This window comes from Gorilla gorilla, chromosome 4 (assembly GCF_029281585.2).
Source record: "Gorilla gorilla gorilla isolate KB3781 chromosome 4, NHGRI_mGorGor1-v2.1_pri, whole genome shotgun sequence".
Taxonomy (NCBI): Eukaryota; Metazoa; Chordata; class Mammalia; order Primates; family Hominidae; genus Gorilla; species Gorilla gorilla.
The window spans coordinates 142,167,453-142,188,743 of NC_073228.2; the positions used below are offsets into that span (position 1 = coordinate 142,167,453).

Here is a 21,291-nt window from a genome sequence, read left to right on the forward strand (position 1 = left end):
AGATGGAAGATTAAACTCTCCCCTAAATAGCAGAGATTTCCTTGGACCAAAGCTCACTGAGGAAGGTGCCTGGAGAGACCATTTAGGAGCCCATCCTTTTCACATGATGAGAGTTTCAGAGAGCAAGCTACTCTATCAGGATTAAACAACTAGGTAGAAACACCTGTGCCCAGAACACAGGACGTCTACCCATAAGGATAAGGGTATTTATTGGGCCTGGGCCTGATTCCCATAAGATCCCAGGATAAAGCCAGAAGCAGAATGGCTTGGAAGAATGAGAACTAAGCAGCGCATAGAAAGAGAGAAGGAGAAGAGGGTGATGAAAGGAAGTGGAGGGTTTCATCCCCTAACCCTCTGACTTGACCCCCTCCTTACTTCCACAGCCAGCCTGGCAGAGGGCCAGCAGGGAGTACTGAGAATCGCAATATAAACCTCTGAGATTTATTGGCTGCTGCTTCTGAATATGGCCATCCTGCTGTGGCCTCTGGGGGGCATTTGCCGATGTAATCAGCCCAGAAAGAGAGTCATTCCAGCTGGGGGTGTAAATCACCCTTGGCAAAGCTAGGAGAGAGACATGTGGCCCTAGATAAGGAAGGAGACTGATGTGGCCTCTGTGCCCTTCCCTCCCTTCTCCTGCCCAGGGGGTGCTGGTTCCTGAGCTGTAATGCACTTTAAATGGAGTTTGTCCTTCGTTTTAATCTATATCTGCCCTGCCAGTTTTACAGAAGAGCTGTAAAAGTGAACATCTGGCTACTCAGCTTTTGTACAAGGCCTGTTTTCCCCCAGCTCCACCCTATCTCCATGTGCCTTTCCCAAGCCCTCCTCTCCAGAAAGGTTAGGGAACATGAAGCTGGGGGGCTACCATTAAAGGCCCCATGATGTCAGGCCCTCTACCCCATTGCCAGAGAGAAATACGCTCCAGGCACCTCATTTTCTCTCACACCTGCTATTACAGGCAGACAATCGTTTTTTGGGGTTTTTTTTTTGTTTTTTGTTTTGAAACTGACAATACTTAAGAAAGGAATTTATAAAGCAAAATGTAACAATTTCAGGCTGTTTGGGATGATAGGAAAGGGCTGAGACCCATGAACCAACAAAGATGTGAGGTGGTCAAGGGGTGTCTCCTCTGCCCTCTCCCTCCTCCAGCCCAAGCCAAATCATGTTATGGGCAGGAAGAGGGTTTGGGAAAGGAAGTTTGCTCAGGGTGCCTACTCTGATAGATACTCAGTGTCTATTCCAGGGCTGTCCCCACAGAATAGACCAAGAATGCAGTATCAAGCTGATGGGCTGGGAGCAATGACCAATCCCACCCGTAACAGGCCAGCCTTTTCATGAGAGAAAATAAAGTGCCTGGTGCATATTTCTGTCTGGGTACAGGGGTGGAGAGCCTGATATCATTGGGCCTTTAAAGAGGATCGGAGAAGCTCTGCAAATAAATATGACTCCAAGACTAATATTGACAGCCCTCCAGCACACCCTCTCCACCAACCATGTCCTCTGTGACTGCCAACACCTGCTAGATAAGCAGAATTGCCCCTTGTGGACAATGACAAATAAGCCAGTCCTTTCTACAGAGATGGTGTTACTCAGCCATCATTCAATTCAATAATGTGTTTTGAGAATGATTATGAGCCCAGCTTTATGCTAGGTGCAAAATGATTAAGTCACAAATCCTGCTCGGGGAGGGTGTTACAATCCACTGATTGCAACTCAAATGCCCAAAGACCCTGTATCTTATTCCACTTTCACTTGTAATCTCAATTTTCTCCTCTTATGGTCAGATTACATGGATTCTACCTTCTCTCAAGTCCTCTCTCTCTCCATTGAGCTTTAATTCCTGCTGCTATCCTAAGCCAGGATGTTAGCAGAATAATAAATAGTTAAGACCACAAGCTTTACAGACTGCCTAGATTCAAATGCCGACACTAGCTGGATGACCTTGGGCAAGTCACTTAATTTTTCTGTGCTTCCATTTCTTCACCTGTAAAATTAAGGATAATAGTATCTATTTCACATTGTGAGGATTAAATGAGTATAGTATTTAAATGAAGGTGTAGGCTGGGCGCGGTGGCTCACGCCTGTAATCCCAGCATTTTGGGAGGCCAAGGTGGGCAGATTACGAGGTCAGGAGTTCGAGACCAGCCTGGCCAATATGATGAAACCCCATCTCTACTAAAAATACAAAGATTAGCCGGGCATGGTGGCACACGCCTGTATTCCCAGCTACTCGGGAGGCTCAGTGGGGCAGGAGAATTGCTTGAACCCAGGAGGCGGAGGTTGCAGTGAGCCAAGATCAGGCTATTGCACTCCAGCCTGGGCAGTAGAGCGAGACTCCGACTCAAAAAAAAAAAAAAAAAAAAAAGGTGTAGCATTATACCTGGCATATAGCAAGCATCGAATAAATATCATCCCAGGTAGCATGCAGGAGTTAATTATTCTGTGTGTGAACTTGGCCAGACCCCACCACCCGACCTGCTAATTTGGAGCTGGAAGTGACACTTTTTGCTCCTTTTGCTGAATATACTACTAGACCAGAGTGCTTGTAGGGATGGAAACAAAAAGAGCCATTTTTTATTTTTCTACCTTGTCAATTTCTTGAGGGCAGGGACTGTGTCATATTTTAATAACTGTGATACTCAGAATTGACAACTCCAGATGCATATGTTTAAAGGAATTGGTGTTTCCTTAACCTATGCCTGAACAGAACTGGGAGAGAATCCCCCATGCCTCCTACTTTATACTCCTGATAAAGAAAGGGAAATATTCCTCCTTAATATAGTTTGTATATTTGTCCCCACCCAAATCTCATGATGAAATGTAATCCCTAATGTTGGAGGTGGGGCCTGGTGGAGGTGTCTGGATCATGGGGGTGGATCCTTCATGAATGGCTTGGGCCATTCTCTTGGGGATAAGTGAGCTGTCACTGAGTTCACAAGAGATCCAGTCATTTAAAAGTGTGTGACACCTCCTCCCATAACTCCCTCCCTCTCTTGCTCCTGCTCTGGATGTGTGACATGTCTGCTTCTCCTTCACCTTCTGACATGATTGTAAGCTTCCAGAGGCCTACCCAGGAGCTGAGCAGATGCCAACACCATGCTTCCCATAAAGCCTGCAGAATCATGAGCTAATTAAGCTTCTTTTCCTTATAAATTGCTCAGTCTCCCAGGCAAGCATGGTGGTCAGCCAGGCATGGTGGTGTGGGCCTGTAGTCCCAGCTACTTGGGAGGCTAAGGCAGAGGTTGCAGTGAGCCAAGATCATGCCACCACACTATAGCCTGGGTGACAGAGTGAGACCCTGTCTCCAAAAAAAAAAAAAAAAAAAAAAGCCAGGCGCGGTGGCTCACGCCTGTAATCCCAGCACTTTGGGAGGCCGAGACGGGCGGATCATGAGGTCAGGAGATCGAGACCATCCTGGCTAACACGGTGAAACCCCATCTCTACTAAAAATGAAAAAAAAAAATTAGCCTGACGTGGTGGCGGGCACCTGTAGTCCCAGCTACTCGGGAGGCTGAGGCAGGAGAATGGCGTGAACCCAGGAGGCAGAGCTTGCAGTGAGCCGAGATCATGCCACTGCACTCCAGCCGGGGCGACAGAGCAAGACTCTGTCTCAAAAAAAAAAAAAAAATTACCCAGTCTCAGGTATTTTTTTTCTTTTTCTTTCTTCCCTTTTTTTTTTTTTTTTTTTTTGAGACAGGGTCTCACTCTACTGCCCAGGCTGGAGCACAGTGGTGCAATCATGGCTCACCACAGCCTCAACTTCACATGCTCTAGTGATCCTCCCACTTCAGCCTCTCAAGTAGGTGGGACTACAGGTGCACACCACCACACCTGGCTAATTTTTAAAAATTATTCGTAGAAGGCCAGACGCAGTGGCTCATGCCTGTAATCCCAGCACTTTGAGAAGCCAAGGCAGGTGGATCACCTGAGGTCAGGAGTTTGGGGCTAGCTTGACCAACGTGGTGAAACCCTGTCTCTATTAAAAATACAAAAAAATTAGCCAGGCATGGTGGCAGGTGCCTGTAATCCCAGCTACTTGGGAGGCTGAGACAGGAGAATCACTTGAACCCGGGAGGCGGAGGTTGCAGTAAGCCAAGATTGTGCCATTGCACTCCAGCCTGGGCAACAAGAGCAAAACTCCATTTTTTTTTTTTTTTTCTGAGACGGAGTTTCACTCTTGTTGCCCAGGCTGGAGTGCAATGGCACGATCTCGGCTCACTGCAACCTCCGCCTCCCAGCTCTCAGGTTCAAGTGATTCTCCTGTCTCAGCCTCCCAGGTAGCTGGGATTACAGGCACCCGCCACCAAGCCCGGCTAATTTTTGTATTTTTAGTAGAGATGGGGTTTCATCATATTGGTCAGGCTGGTCTCGAACTCCTGACCTCAGGTAAGCCGCCCGCCTTGGCCTCCCAAAGTGCTGGGATTACAGGCGTGAGCCACCGCACCTGGCGAAACTCCATCTTAAAAAAAAAAAAATTCTTCGTAAAGACAGGGTTTCACCATGTTGCCCAGATGGTCTCAAACTCCTAGGCTCAAGTGATCCTCCAGCCTCAGTTTCCCAGTGTTAGGATTACAGGGTATTTATAGCAAAGGAAGAATGGCTTAATACATTCCCTTCTCTATGGCAGAGGTCACCCAGGTCCTGGGCTGAGATTGACAAGAAGCAATTGCAAAAAAAAATTTTATGTATATTTTTTGAGACAGAGTCTCCCTCTGTCACTTAGGTTGGAGTGCAGTGGTGCAATCTCAGCTCACTGCAACCTCCACCTCCCGGGTTCAAGCAGTCCTCCCACCTCAGCCTCCTGAGTAGCTGGGACTACAGACATGCACCACTGCACCTGGCTAATTCTTAAATTTTCTGTGGAGACAGAGGTCTGACTATATTGCCCAGGCTGGTCTCAAACTCCTGGACTCAAGCAATCCTCCCACCTCAGCCTCCCAAACTACTGGGATTATAGGCTTAAGCCACTGCACCTAGCCCAAGAAGCAGGTTTTTTGTTTGTTTGATAGTCTCTCGCTGTTGTCACCCAGGCTGGAGTGCAATGGTGTGATCTTAGCTCACTGCAACCTCCACCTCCCAGGTTCAAGTGATTCTCCTGCCTCAGCCTCCTGGTAGCTGGAATTACAGATGCCTGCCACCACTCCTGGCTAATTTTTTTTTTTTTTTTGAGACAGAGTCTCCGTCACCAGGCTGGAGTGCAGTGGCCCAATCTTGGCTCACTGCAACCTCCACTTCCTAGGTTCAAGCAATTCTCCTGCCTCAGCCTCCCGAGTAGCTGGGTATTTTTAATAAAGACGGGGTTTCACCATGTTGGCCAGGATGGTCTCGATCTCCTGACCTCGTGATCTGCCCACCTTGACCTCCCAAAGTGCTGGGATTACAGGTGTGAGCCATCACGCCTGGCCTGTTTGTATTTTTAGTAGAGATGGGGTTTCACCACATTGGCCAGGCTCCTCTCAAACTCTTGACCTCAGGTGATCTGCCCTCCTCAGGCTCCCAAAGTGTTGGGATTATAGGCATGAGCCACAGCGCCCAGCCTCGAGAAGCAGTTTTTAGCTCAAAAGATTTCTGTTCAATATTTCTTTACCTCCTGATGAATAAATACTAGTGCAAGGACACCAATGCCGAGCACACCCCCTACATAGCCTCATACTGAGGTCTCTGGGCTGGGGTTTTAGTGCCTGCTCATATCCTTATCTCTCAAGCCAAAACAACCCTTATGGCACTAAATTCTCAAGAGCTTACCATTGAGGCTCTTATAGATTTAACACCCAATACAGGGCCAACTCTGGAAAGGCACAGTGGTTTTTTTTTTTTTAGACAGGGTCTTGCTGTCATCCAGGCTAGAGTATAGTGGATGGATCATAGTTCAATGCAACCTCAACCTCCTGGGCTGAAGCCATCCTCCTGCCTGACCCTCCCCAGTAGCTATGACTACAAGTGTGCACCACCATGCCCAGCTAAGTTGATTTTTATTCTATAGAGATGGGGTCTTGCTATGTTGCCCAGGCTGGTCTTAAACTCCTGGTCTCAAGGGATCCTCCCACTTTGGCCTCTTAAAGTGCTAGGATTACAGATGTGAGTCACTGCACCTGGCCAGGCACACTGTTCTTTGATGAAGGTTTGGTAACAGCAAAATCCATGAAGTGGACAGGCTCTGGAGCCATACTGTCTTGGGTCAAATCCCTACTCCACCATTAATTAGCTTTGTGGTCTTATTACTTGACTAGGTGCAGTGGCTCACGCCTGTAATCTCGGCACTTTGGGAGGCTCCAATTGAAGACTAGAGCTCAGATTGCCTCCATGAAAGTTAGAAGGGAGAGGGCTGGGTGAGGTGGCTCACACCTGTAATCCCAGCACTTTGGGAGGCTGAGGCCGATGGATCATGAGGCCAGGAGTTCGAGACCAGCCTGGCCAACATGGTGAAACCCCTTCTCTACTAAAGATACAAAAAATTAGCCGGGCATGGTGGCACACACCAGTAGTCCCAGCTACTCAGGAGGCTGAGGCAGGAGAATCGCTTGAACCTGGGAGGCAGAGGTTGCAGTGAGCCGAGATCGCGCCACTACACTCCAGGTTGTTAACAGAGCGAGACTGTGTCTCAAAAAAAAAAAAAAAAAAAAAAAATTCGAACTAGAAAAAAAAATACAGGCCGGGCGCGGTGGCTCACGCCTGTAATCCCAGCACTTTGGGAGGCCGAGGTGGGCGGATCACGAGGTCAGGAGATCGAGACCATCCTGGCTAACATGGTGAAACCCCGTCTTTACTAAAAAATACAAAAAAAAATTAGCCGGGCATGGTGGTGGGTGCCTGTAGTCCCAGCTACTCAGGAGGCTGAGGCAGGAGAATGGCGTGAACCCAGGAGGCGGAGCTTACAGTGAGCCGAGTTCACGCCACTGCACTCCAGCCTGGGCGACAGAGCGAGACTCCGTCTCAAAAAAAAAAAGAAAAGAAAACAAAAAAAAATACAAAAATTATCCAGGTGTGGTGGCAGATGCCTGTAGTCCCAGCTACTTGGGAAGCTGAGGTGAGAGGATTGCTTGAGCCTAGGAGGTGGAAGTTTCAGTGAGCTGAGATCGTACCACTGCACTCCAGCCTGGGCAACAAGTGAGACCCTGTCTCAAAAAAAAATAAAATAAAATAAAAAAGAGTTAATCCCTCTGTTCCTCAATTTCTTTATCTTCATAAAGAAATGCACATAATAATGAATACCTCTTTCACAGGCTTGTGAAAATTAGTGTGTATATATATATATGAGTTTAGAGATAGTCTTGTATACAGTAAGCACCTGAAAAATGTTAGCTACTATTGTTATTCCTGAAAATAACATGAATCAAATCATATAGTCCCTATACAATGAGAGGATATTACAAGAAATCAGTGGGCTTATATTAGGCCAGGCGTGGTGGCTCACGCCTGTAATCGCAGCACTTTGGGAGGCCGATGCGGGTGGATCACGAGGTCAGGAGTTCGAGACTAGCCTGACCAACATGGTGAAACCCCGTCTCTACTAAAAATACAAAAATTAGCCAGGCGTGGTGGTGCATGCCTGTAATCCCAGCTACTCAGGAGGCTGAGGAAGGAGAATCGCTTGAACCCGGGAGGTGGAGGTTGCAGTGAGCTGAGATCGCGCCACTGCACTTCAGCCTGGTGACAGAGCAAGACTCTGTCTCAAATAAAATAAAATAAAATAAAAAATACCAAAAAATGTTGACTTTGGTGAAAATACAATTAAGCCTTAGTGTTTTGTTTTGCAACTCAGATTTTCCACTTAAGACTACTGACTAGTGGGCACATGTACATCAATCTCTATCTATGTTGGGACTTGGTTCTACCCTTCTGGGGAGAATTATCAGGAAATGGAAATGACCCACTAGGGTAGGCAGTGAGTTAAGGACCTCTCCTCACACTTCGAAGAGGTGCTTCAAGCAGTTTTCTTTTCTGGCTACTAGGAATTCCTATAGGGGCACGTGTGTCGGTGGGGCAGGGAGCAGCATCTTTCCTTTGGCCATCTCCACCTAACGTAGCAGCAGCTTTTCTCTTTCCCCTAGACCTTCTGGGCTTTGAGTTCAAGGGATTAGGGAGAAGGCCACAGAGGCAGCTTCCTTTTTGACAGACAGGCAGTAGCTAGGAATGGAAGCTACAGACTTCAGCAGGATGGCTTGGAGAAAACAGCAGTGCCCTCTGCTGTGAAGCATGCATGTGACACTCTAGGGCAAGAGCATGTGCAAACCTTGTCAAATAAAAAAACTGAAAGCCAGTCCAACAACTCAGGCACGTGCATGGGCCGCCCTATGGCTACAACCCCCCTTCCCTCCCACTCACTTTAAAAAAGTGTCTCTGTTCCAGAGCCTGGGAAGAGGGTATATTTGTCTCTGTTCTGTCTCAGCCTAGGCTGTAGAGGGCTTCATCCTGTTCCGTCCTGGGCTATCAGTCCTACTAGGTTAATACCAGAGAATGACAATGTTCAGTCAATTCTACTGCCACCCAAGACCAAGTAGTGCCACACCTTACTACAGATAAAGGCCTATTCATATTAAAAAGCTCCAAGAAAGGAAACCCTGGCATACTGCTGAAGAGTACAGTTTAAAAATCTTCCTGAAGTCTAATGGATCTTGCTTTGTTTTATTCCTATCTTCATATATCACAAATCTCTACTTCCAACCATCCTAAATCCTAAAACTTGTCTTTGTGAGACGTGAAATGGAGTGGAGAAAAGACTTAAAAGTCAAAACCCCCGAGGCTATAGATAGGGAACTTCTTTTTTCTTTTTGAGATGGAGTCTCGCTTTGCCACCCAGGCTGGAGTGCAGCGGCACAATCTTGTTCACTGCAACATCCGCCTCCCAAGTTGAAGTGATTATCCTGCCTCAGTCTCCCGAATAGCTGGGATTACAGGTAGCCACCACGATGCCTGGCTAATTTTTGTATTTTTAGTAGAGACAGGGTTTTGCCATGTTAGCCAGGGTGGTCTTGAACTCCTGACCTCAGGTGTTCCGCCAGCCTCAGCCTCCCAAAGTGCTGGGATTACAGGTGTGAGCCACTGCCAAGAGGGAATCTTTGAGCCCAGCTGAGATCTGTCATTTGCCTTAGACAATGTCTAGATACCACATGCTGCTGAGTCTGTGGTGCACTTTTAGTAACGCATACCATGGAATGATCTAGGAAAGGAAAGCCTAGGACATTGCTGAAGAAAACTGTTTGAAAGGCTTACCTTAATTCCAGAGCATTGGTTCATTTTTTTTTGAGATGGAGTCTGACTCTGTTGCCCAGGCTAGAGTGCAGTGGATTTTGGCTCACTGCAACCTCCACCTCCTGAGTTCATGCAATTCTCCTGCCTCAGCCACCCTAGTAGCTGGGATTACAGGTGTGTGCCACCATGCCTGGCTAATTTTTGTATTTTTTTTTAGTAGAGATGGGGTTTCACCATGTTGGTCAGGCTGGTCTCGAACTTCTGACGTCAAGTGATCTGCCTGCCTTGGCCTCCCAAAGTGCTGGGATTACTGAGCACTGGTTCTTAAGCCTTACCATGTATTAGAATTAACTGAAAAGGGAGATTTTTAAAACCCAGATTTCTGAGCCCTAACCTCAGAAGTTCTGATTTAAGAGGTCTGGGGTGAGGCCTGAACATCTGTATTTCAAACAAGTTCAGATGATGTTGATGATCTAGGGTCCAAACTTTGAGAATTACTGGTTGTTTGGTTTTTGTTTTTTGAGACAGAGTCTCTCTCTGTTGCCCAGGCTGGAGTGCAGTGGCACGATCTCACTGCAACCTTCACCTCCTGAGTTCAAGCGATTCTCCTGCATCAGCTTCCTGAGTAGCTGGGACTACAGGCACACGACACCATGCCTGGCTAATTTTTGTATTTTTAGTAGAGATGGGGTCTCACCATGTTGGCCTCGAACTCCTGACCTGAAGTGATCCACCTGCCTTGGCCTCCCAAAGTGCCAGGATTACAGGTGTGAGCCATGGCCTAAGAATTACTGGTTTAGAGAAAAGCATGTTGGCCTCAGCTATGAATAAAGATAGTATGTCTGAAGTAGTCTAACTTGGTGATCTCCTCTGTAGACAGATCTTCTAGGAGCAGGCTAGGCTCACAATCACACCTCTCATTCTGTAGTGTTTATTTTTCCATTTTTAAAAAAGAAAGAGGGGGAAACAAAGAAGGAAAATACAAAGAAAGAAGGTAGACAATGCTCTTGCATAGCCAGAAGCCCAGAGAGAAAGAGTTGGCTGGCTTGTGAGAAGACATGAGGAGTTGGGAAAAGGAATGCCAGAGTTCCCTGAACCAATACAAATCTCTATGCAACTCAAGGCTGCCTTATAGAGCCAGCTCCAGGACTCTGCCACCAGCTTTCAGCTCTGCTGAAACCTAATCCATTCCCAGGCCTGGATACAAGTTGGTAGCCTGTTGGTTTGCAGAGACATCTTTTAATAATCTTGGGTTTGGCCATCCAGAAGGCCTCTTTCTGCTCAGGGTTTCTGCAGTGTCTTTTGGTGACTCGTTAGCAGCCAGTGGCTGGAATGTTATCATGGGCTCATGTCCTTCACCAGAAGGGCAATCTGCTCCCGCAGCTGCCGCTCCCCTTCCTGCACTTTGCTCTGGCTTCGACACCTCAGCAACTCAGTCTTGTGGTCCTGATGATGCATAGGGCAGTAGCTCTGTGGTTCACACAGTTCCTGAAAGGTAAGGAACAGAGTAAGGGATTCTCTAGACTCCTGAACTCTACCTATGAGGGATAATAGAGATGCTGCTGCTGGCAGTGGCTAAGGAGGAGCAGCAGTTTCTTCTCTGAAGGCTTTGCAGGCCCTGGGAGTTGCGTGTTAAAGTTTGGCTCCCCGCATGCCCCACCCTTTACCATATATTCTGGAAAGAAGTCTCTGTAGCCGCCTTTAAGGATATATAGCTCTGGGTAGTACAATGCAGGATACTGGTTCAGAGACCTGTCCTCTTCACGCAGACAGCGGCACCTTTAGAGAGAACCCAGAGATGGGTGGGGTGGAAAGAAACAAGGTCAGGATCCCAGGGGCCATTCACTGGGGAGCGGGGAGAGGAGTAGACTATTGCAAACCTCAAAAAGGACCTTCCAATCTCCCTGTGTTTGCAAAAAAAGGTCCAAGTAGTACCACCCTTCCTCCTTTCCTCCACTGCAGCCTCATTCTCAATCCCTTTTCCTTTATTGTTTCAAACTTTTTAATTTTAGAAACGTCTTCCTTCAACCTCCCTAACATTCTTCAAACTGTAGAATCCAGTCAGTCTCTGTCTGAACTGGTGTGGGAAGTCCAACTCAAAATCCATTTCCATCACCCGCCAGACCCCATTTAGACACTCACATTCGGGGGCCCCTCTCTGAGGAGAATTCACAGTGGAACACGATGATTATTCTCTTCTGGGTGTCCAAAGGGACGATGGGCTTCTTCAGAAAGAAGTTAAACAGTTCTTCCTGACTATATAAGTTTAAGGCTCCCTGTAGAAGAAGAATTTTAGTAAGTATTTCCTCAGGGGCTTATAGACAGTGCCAATACTTAGAAATGACTGAGACGCCAACCTGGGATAATGTGGACCAGAAAAGCTGGACTATAAGCACCTTTAGGCAGGGGTCTAAGTATATCTCTGTATATACCCTGAACGCCTGGCATAGAGCTTGTAGATGGTCAATAAATGTTCATAGACCTGAACCACTGGAAGTATAGGGATCACTGCGAGGAATGTTCATGAATAGTAAGTGTTTGCAAAGTGCTTCAGTCCTTGGATTAATGTTTTTATTTCTAGGTAGGACCCCTTGGCTCCTACAGAAAAGAGGGAGATAGATCTAGGAGGGAAAGGGAAAGTAAGCTGCTTAAGGTATACACAATTAAAACAATGAGGACCTCAGCCTTGAGGTGCTTCAAATATGTAATCTTGTCCTGACTCTAGAGTTCATCGGCCCCTTTGTCCACAGACTCTTCTCAATAAAGAGTTACCTCCAGCCCTCCCCTACTAATGGCCACAATGTCGTCTCACCTGGATGTGTCCTCCCAGATACTCATATGGATAGCGACAATCAATGACATAAAACTTCTCAATCAGACCCTGGAACTTCCCCGACAGTAAGGCAGCCACCTGGACAGAAACAATGACTGAATATTCTGCTCACTGCCACTCTGAGGGAGAGAAGGGTCAATGACACAGTTCCTTACAAGCATACTCCTGTTCTGTCCACTGTATGTCCAGCCTCCAAAGTCACCCCATATTTGATATGTGGCAATGATTCAGCCCCACTCCACAAAAGAGAATGAAACAGGAAGTGGCCCTTTTAGAGAACCAAAATAGCTGGAATTGACAAGATACCAAGGAAAACCATATTCAGGCTACCCATCTGGGGATAGGCATGGCTGGACTCAGGAGATGCCCAAGGACTTCTGCAGTGGCAGAGGCAGCAGCTAGAGAGCTTGAAATTGCAGGAAGAAATGCAAAATGGTTCCCTACCCACCATCAAAAAGGAAGAAAGTAAGTCTTTCAGGAAAGGATATGGAAGGGAAAGGTTGATACCTAAAGGAAGGAAGAAACTGAAGCTACTTGTAGGAGTGCAAATTGGTTCAGCCTTTCTGAAGGGAACTTTGTAAATACATATACAAATAAATGTAATCACACTTTGACTCAGCAATTTCTAACATCTTAAGTAAACAGGAAAAGTACACAAAGATGTAGGCACAATTATATTCATCTCAGCATTGTTTTATATTATCAATATATTAGAAATAACTTCAATATTCAATAATAGGGGTTTGGTAAAATAAATTGTACATGTCAGTAGAATAGAGCGGCATTATATAGCCATTAAAATGATAATATAGATACCTTATTGATATAGAAAGATGTCTATAATGTCTTACTAAGCAAATTGCAATACTATACGTTCATCATGATCCTTTTTTTTTGTTTTTTGAGATGGAATTTCGCTCTTGTTGCCCAGGCTGGAGTACAATGGTGCCATCTTGGCTCACTGCAACCTCTGCCTCCCAGGTTCAAGCAATTCTCCTGCCTCAGCCTCCCAAGTAGCTGGGATTACAGGCATGTGCTACCACACCCAGCTAATTTTATATTTTTAGTAGAGAAGGGGTTTCTCCATGTTGGTCAGACTCGTCTCGAACTCCCAACCTCAGGTGATTCGCCTGCCTCGGCCTCCCAAAGTGCTGGGATTACAGGTGTGAGCTGTGCTAGGCCCACGATCCCATTTCTATAAAACATATGCTAGAATAAAATCTGGGGCTGGGTGCAGTGGCTCACACCTGTAATCCCAGCACTTTGGGAGGCTGAGGAGGGTGGATCACCAGAGGACAGGAGTTTGAAACCAGCCTGACCAACATAGTAAAACCCCATCTCTACTAAAAATACAAAAATTAGTCGGTGTGATGGCTGGCACCTGTAATCCCAGCTACTTGGGAGGCTGAGGCAGGAGAATGACCTCCGGGAGGCAGAGGTTGCAGCAAGCCGAGATTGTGCCATTGCACTCCAGCCTGGGCAACAAGAGCAAAACTCCATGTCTAAAAATAAAATAAAATCTGGAAGGCCATAGGAAAATATGACTAGTGGTTATCTCTGGTGATGAGATTGTGGGTATGGTGACCAAATAATTTTTGTACAAACTGGGAGACTTTTGAGAATGAAAGCAAACACTATTAATAATTACCCTCACTAATAGATGAAAATGGGATTGTAAAATGTAAACGAGGGTGCATGGTCACCCTAATTGAGACCTTAATTGAGACCATTTTTTGTGTGTGATTTTTTATTTTCCTTTCTTTCTCCCTTTTTTCTTAAGTAATTATTATTTTTTGAGACAGTCTCGCTGTGTCGCCCAGGCTGGAGTACAGTGGCACGATCTCTACTCACTGCAACCTCCCCAACTGGGGTTCAAGCAATTCTTGTGCTTCAGCCTCCCAAGTAGCTGGGATTATAGGCACACACTACCACGCCTGGTTAATTTTTTTGTATTTTTATTAGAGATGGGGTTTCGCCATGTTGGCCAGGGTGGTCTTGAACTCCCTGCCTCAAGTGCCTGAGATCTGCCTGCCTCAGCCTCCCAAAATGCTAGGATTTCAGGCGTGAGCCACCATGCCTGACCTCTCCCTTTTTCCCTTTTACAAAAACTATGTATCATTTGTTTAACTAAAAACGAAGGAGAGAGAAGAATGGGGAAAAAATGAGTCCTTCAATATAACTTCAGTTGAATAAGGAGCCTATGTGAGTGAACACAGTGAAAGAAACACAAATGGAAATGGGGATTTTAGGGACAGAAGAGACCAGATGGTAGCTTATGTAACCAGTTACCATCTCCAGAAATCTGCTTACTGTTTCTGGGTTGACATACTTCAGATCTTGGTGTTTCCCTGACACGGTTGGCAGTGCACATACCTAGAAATACACAAGAGCTGAAATAACAGCAAGTATTCCACACCCAAGTTTGAGATCAAAGACCCTTATTTTGTCCTTCTTTCCAAGTGACCCTTAAAACCCCAGAGGCCTTTAAAAAAATCAGTGTCTCTATAAAGTGCATATACATCAAGTCCATTTCTAAGAACTGATCCTAAAGAACAAATCAAGGATGTGTACGAAGTTTTAGATTTCTCTACAAATATATTCATCTTGGTATCATTCATAAGAAAAAATTGTAAAACTAAATATCTTACAAGAAGGGATTTATGAAGAAATTATGAGCAGCCAAAAAAAAAAAAAGAAATAATATGGAGCTATTAAAATGAAATGGGCTGGGCATGGTGGCTCATGCCTGTCACCTCAGTGCTTTGAGAAGCCAAGGAGAGAGAGGATTTCTTGAGGCCAGGAGCTCGAGGCTGAAGTGAGCTATGATCATGCCAATGTACTCCAGCCTGGGCAACAGATCAAGACCTTGAATCTTAAAAAAAGAAAGAATGAAGCATAACTGCTTATTAATATGAAAAAGATGCCCCTGATATAATTATTAAATGAGAGGAAAAACAACAGATAACAAAACAATATAAACTGTTTTTGTAGAAAAGCAAAAACTGTATTTGTATATGTGTTTGTGAAAACAGAAAAAAATCTGTAAGAATATGTACCTTCTGCAATTACACAGACAGTAGGGGGAAAAAAAGAGTATATACTAAGCAATATTACCCTGGTTAATAAAGTTTGGGATAAATTTCTTCATTTTCTACTTTTTCTGTAACAACCAAGTATTATTTACATAATTTTAAAATATGTTTTTAAACAGAAAAAAGGTAAAAAGTCTCATACTTTCCCATCTGTTCTGGATCTTCCCAGAAGAATAAGAAATACTTTCTCTCTGGAAAGGCTTAGGGCCTGGATCTACCACTAGAGCACTGTCAGGTTATCAAAGAGTACTTGGTGAGGATGCATATTTACACCAGGCATTCTCGGCAAACAGAGAAGATTCAGATCCAAAATGACTCACTGAAATACAGGATGGGTGTAGCCAAACTCACCTTGGAAAAATCACCAATCAGGTGCCCCTGGTTAGAATCTTCCTCCAGCATCTGAGTGATATTAATCTCACACAGAGAGACTGTCTTCTTTAAACGTAAGCCCTGAAGATGACAAGATTCCCACCCCACACCCAATCCTCATGTTAAAGGTTTAAAAACCAGTGGATGGAGTGGGCCATGGTGGCGCACATCTGTAATCCTAGCTACTTGGGAGGCTGAGGTAGGAGGATCGCTTGAGCCCAGGAGGCCAAGGCTATAGTGAGCTACGATCGCACCACTGCACTCCAGTCTGGGAGACAGAGTGAGACTCCATTTGTTTATTTATTATTTTTAATAATAAATAAATATTGAGGCTGCAGTGAGTCAAGACCATGCCACTGCAATCCAGCCTGGGTGACAGAGTGAGACCCCATCTCAGGGGAAAATAAATAAATAAATAAATAAATAAATAAGTTGATTTTATAAAATATCCAAAGATATTTAGAATTTTAATTTTTTCTTTTATTATTTTTTTTATTAGAGATGGGGTCATGCTATATTGACCAGGCTGGTCTTGAACTTCTGACCTTAAGTGATCCTCCCATCTATTTAATTTTTTTAAAGTTGGGGAGGGTAAAGGACAAAGGCTAAGTTTTTCAGAAGTTGCTTTCCACAAAACCAACCTGCTATATGATGTTGTTTCTGTCAGACTGCATGTAAAACAGCAGTAAAATATCCATACCAAAGTTCCCTTGTATTCTTTCAGATCTTAAGAAAAAGGGTTGGGAAGACGGTATGATGACAACATTTCTCTTTATTTATTTTTTTTTTTTTTGAGACGGAGTCTTGCTCTGTCGCCCAGGCTGGAGTGCAGTGGCACAATCTTGGCTCACTGCAACCTCCGCCTCCCGGGTTCAAGCGATTCTCCTGCCTCAGCCTCCTGAGTAGCCGGGACTACAGGCACATGCTGCCACGCCCAGCTGATTTCTTGTATTTTAGTAGAGACAGGGTTTCACCGTGTTGCCCGGTCTGGTCTTGAACTCCTGAGCTCAGGCAATCTGCCCGCCTCGGCCTCCCAAAGTGCTAGGATTATAGGCGTGAGCCACTGCACCCGGCCTATGACAACATTTCTAAAAGTACAATATAGATATACTTTATGTATCTATGTTATATAAATATTTTATATATATATATTTCACATGTGGATACGGATGTAGAAAAGACAGAAAGATGGAAAGAACAAAGAGGAAAAAGTAAAAGTAAAGAGGAAGAAGACAAAAAAGGCATAATAAAACAATCCTCATACCAGAAAAGCAAAGACATGAGATAGAAGATGAACAAGATTTTCATCTTAAAAAGTTCTTACCTTCCTGAGCTTTCCTTGGCCAGAAAAATACTTTTTTTTAACTTTATCTGGTATTGTGTTGTCCTTGAATTTTTCCACCTGCTTCAGTCTTGGCCTGTTCAAGTTCTCTGGCATCGACGGGGAGCGATATAGGCCACTTCTGCTCACCTGTTTGGGAATATTAAACCCCCTAGTTCTTACTCCTCCAAGTGTGTCTGCAGACCTGCAGCAACAACATCTCCTGGGAGCTTCTTTGAAATGCAGATTTCCAGATGTTAGGCCACACCCCAAAACTACTGAATTAAAATCTGCATTTTAACAAGATGCCCAGGTGATTTCTCAAGTTTGAGAAGCCCTGGGTAGGCAACCTGTCTTCATAGGCCCGTTAATATCTTTCTACCTGGACTGCATGATATTCCATCTCCATGGACGTCTTAACTAGCCAAACCAAATTCTGCAGCTGACTGTCTTAGATGCACCAGTTCTTCTAACAGAAAGCAAACACAAGCTCAGTCCCTCCAGTTATGTGACCAAAAAAAAAAAAACAAAAAACAAAACAAAAACATAAGTCCATTTTGTCTCCGGGATCCTAGGACATTGACAATCAGGATTTAAGGACCTCAACAAACCTAAAGATGAAAAGCCAAGAAGAAAAATAGCAAAAGAAGCATCATGCAAGAAAAAAGGACACACTAAAATCAAATAGCATGCTGACCATTATAGGATGGATACTATGAAACCCATCAGGGAAAAAAAAGTGGCTCAAACGTTATGAAGAACTAGCCTTGAGAATTGCTTACACAGGAACAGATTAAAGTATAAGAAGATAGACTGTTGTTTTTTGAAAGGCATGGTTTGGGTGCTATATTCAGAGTTGAGGGTCTATCAAATGACCTCTGAAAACACCTTCCAACTAATCCACAATTCTATCCTCTGTTGCCACATACTTTGAGATCTCCAACTCTCACCTAGAGAATAGGCAAAAGCTCCTTCTCTAAACACTTATCGCACTACCTGTTATGGACTGATTTAGGAGGGGGGCTATACGATAAGAGAGCCATAACTGGAAGGCAGCTTGATGATCAATGGTTTCTGGAAGAAGAAAATAAGAATAACAACATTTTGCTTTATGACAGCTATGGATATTATGTTGTTTATCACACACATGGTCCTACCTCTTGTTTGTGGTACCAGCTGATGGTACAGTCCACATTATACGTACCCTTAGACTCCTTCCAAACATCGCCCTATGTCCCCATCCACCCTACCCCCCAGACACTGATGACTGGACCATATTGCTGGTTGAACACATCTATTTAGTGGTCTAGAATAAGCAAAAATAATCTAGGTCAATCAGGTTCCCTCTCTTGGTAGCCTAACTTGGAAGATGGAGAAATAATTAGGCAGTAGCAGAAGCCAAAGCCCAAAAGGAAGAAGCCAAGAGATACAGTCAAGGCCACGAAGCCAGTGATGCATGAATGGATCAACCAAAGGTAGGGTAGGAAAGGAGATATGGTGAGGCACTGAGGAGTCGGGTGCCTGGTCTCCATGACAGACAGGACTTCATATAACTTCAATTTTCCCCTGGGAAGGCAGGGGAAAGCTAGATGAGGATTTCAAAAGGGGCTTCTCTAGAACACACCATAATAATTATGCTAAGAGCCATATTACTAAGAGTTTGGAATTAATTAGCTAATTGAAACTTATCTTTTTTTTTTTTTTTTGAGATAGGGTCTCGCTGTCACTCTGGTTGGAGTGCAGTGGCACAATCTTAGCTCACTGCAACCTCTGCCTCTCAGGCTCAAGCGATCCTCCCAACTCAGCCTCCTGAGTAACTGGGACTACAGATGCGCATCACTATGCCCAGCCAATTTCTGTATTTTTTATAGAGAGGGGGTTTTACCATGTTGTCCAGGCTGGTCTCGAACTCCCGGGCTTAAGCGATCCATCCGCCTTGGCCTACCAAAGTGCTGGGTTTACAGGCATGAGCCACCACGCCCAGTCTGTATCCATTTTTAAGCATTGTATCTAATAAATTTTTGCCCAACTCAAGGTCACAAAAATTGTCTCCGTTTTCTTTGGATTTTTTTTTTTTTTTTTTTTTTTTGAGACAGAGTCTCACTCTGTCGTCCAGGCTGGGGTGCAGTGGCATGATCTCGGCTCACTGCAACCTCCGCCTCCCAGGTTCAAGTGATTCTCCTTGCCTCAGCCTCTGGAGTAGCTGGCATTACAGGTGCTGACCACCATGCTTGGCTAATTTTTTTTTTTTTTTTTTTTTTTTTTGAGATGGAGTCTAGCTCTGTCACCCAGGCTAGAGTGCAGTGGCACGATCTCGGCTCATTGCGACCTCTACCTCCCAGGTTTCAGGGATTCTCCTGCCTCGGCCTCCCGAGTAGCTGGGATTACAGGTGCCTGCCACCATGCCCAGCTAACTTCTGTATTTTTAGTAGAGACGGGGTTTCACCGTGTTGGTCAGGCTGGTGTCGAACTCCTGACCTCGTGATCCATCCACCTCAGCCTCCCAAAGTTCTGGGATTACAAGTGTGAGCCACCGTGCCCAACCACTCAGCTAATTTTTTTTTTTTTTTTTGAGACAGAGTCTTGCTCTGTCACCCAGGCTGGAGTGCAGTGGCGCGACCTCGGCGCACTGCAAGCTCTGCCTCCCGGGTTCATGCCATTCTCCTGCCTCAGCCTCCTGAGTAGCTGCGACTACAGGCACCCGCCACCATGCCCAGCTAATTTTTTGTATTTTTAGTAGAGATGGGGTTTCACCATCTTAGCCAGGATGGTCTCGATCTTCTGACCTCATGATCTGCCTGCCTCGGCCCTCCAAAGTGCTGGGATTACAGGCATGAGCCACCGCGCCTGGCCCCGCTCAGCTAATTTTCATATTTTTAGTAGAGATGGGGTTTCACCATGTTGGTCAGGCTGATCTCGAACTCCTGACCTCAGGTGATCCATCAGCCTCGGCCTCCCAAAGTGCTGGGATTACAGGCATGAGCCACTGTGCCAGGCCTTTCTTCAGATGCTTTATGGTTTAAGGTTTTAGATTTGGAACTATGATCCATTTTACGTTAATTTTAATATATGATGTAGGGTATGGGTTAAAGTACTTTTATCTTTTAACGTATGGATTTCCAATTGCTCCAGCACAATTTGTTAAAAAGACTGTACTTTCTCCATTTGATTATTTTGTATCTTGGCTGAATAACCAATTACATATATGCATAGGTCTATTTCTCAAATCTCTATTCTCTTGTTTCCATGTTTTAGGTTTCTGGTAGCTAATATAGTGATAATTAAGGTGATTAACATCTGCATATAGTCCAAGGACAAGATGTCAAAAATAAAGGATAGCAGAAAACTACTTTCACAAACAGAAACAGCTACTTCAGCAGCCGGGCATGGTAGCTCACACCTGTAATCCCAACACTTTGAGAGGCCAAGGTGATTCCAAATCGCTTGAGTCCAGTAGTTCAAAACCAGCTTGGGCAACATGGTGAAACCTTGTCTCTACAAAAAATACAATAATTAGCCAGATATGGTAGTGTGCACCTGTAGTCCCAGCTACTTGGGAGGCTGAAGTGGAAGGATCGATTGAGCCCAGGAGGTTGAGGCTGCAGTGAGCTGTGATCATGCCACTGCATTCCAGCCTGGGTGATAGTGCAAGACCCTGTCTTCTCTTAAAAAAAAAAAAAAAAGGAAAGAGCAAGCTACTTCTTTCCTATACGCTTACATGAAAATAAATGTCAACTGATTGCAAAGGATATAAGTGCTAGGCCATGGAGAGATAATGAAGATGGTACTTTAGTTCTGTCTAGCTAGTTAGAAGTTTCCCAGTTCCCAGAAGCTGGTGTGGGAAGATCCCAGGATCATCTGGCTTAGATAGCATTCAACATCTACCCATTTTCAATCTTTAAGGAATCACTAGAGAGTTTCCAAATATGGGAGTTTTTAAACACTGAGAAAGCCAAAAAGAAGGGAGGAAAACTTACTAGATTCAACCTGCAGATTCTATTAAAAGGCTTAATTAAATAATTATTATTTTATAAACTGAACTGAATAATTATTATTTTATAAACTGGCCTACACACTCTTGAGTACACATAAGCCAGCCCGGCTTCTGTCTGCACCACTCTTCTGCTCTTGTCAAGGCTATCAACAGCCTTCATATTGCAGCATCTGACAGTCACTTCTCTAGCCACATTATCTTTCTGAACCTCATGTCCGCTTCCGTTAAGTTAGCTACTCCATTTTTTATGGCTTTAATGGCACCTCCTACTCTTTTAGTTATTTTTATTTATTTATTTATTTATTTTTGAGATGGAGTCTCCCTCTGGAACCCAGGCTGGAGTGCAGTGGCACGATCTCAGCTCACTGCAACCTCTACCTCCTGAGTTCAAGCGATTCCCCTGCCTCAGCCTCTCAAGTAGTTGGGATTACAGGCGTGCACCACCACCCCCGGCTAATTTTTGTATTTATATTTTATTTTTTTGAGACAG

At 44.8% G+C, this 21,291-nt stretch overlaps 1 protein-coding gene across 8 annotated transcripts in view; it reads right to left on the reverse strand.

Moving 5' to 3' along the window:
* Nucleotides 1-10,408: 10,408 nt before the first annotated feature.
* Nucleotides 10,409-21,291, reverse strand: part of CDC25C (cell division cycle 25C) — a 54,597-nt gene continuing 43,714 nt past the window's right edge. For 4 of the 8 annotated variants that reach the window (XM_019027340.4, XM_019027335.4, XM_019027339.4 and 1 more), the window contains 7 exons: nucleotides 16,811-16,957; nucleotides 15,466-15,567; nucleotides 14,333-14,395; nucleotides 12,002-12,100; nucleotides 11,332-11,465; nucleotides 10,857-10,968; nucleotides 10,409-10,677 (listed from right to left, as the gene is read on the reverse strand). In XM_019027340.4, the coding sequence (XP_018882885.1) occupies nucleotides 10,528-10,677; nucleotides 10,857-10,968; nucleotides 11,332-11,465; nucleotides 12,002-12,100; nucleotides 14,333-14,395; nucleotides 15,466-15,567; nucleotides 16,811-16,957 (807 nt within the window). In that variant the 3' untranslated portion in view covers nucleotides 10,409-10,527. The remainder of the gene's footprint in view (nucleotides 10,678-10,856; nucleotides 10,969-11,331; nucleotides 11,466-12,001; nucleotides 12,101-14,332; nucleotides 14,396-15,465; nucleotides 15,568-16,810; nucleotides 16,958-21,291) is intronic. The other 4 variants (XM_019027337.4, XM_055389130.2, XM_019027336.4 and 1 more) reach the window with 3 other exon arrangements.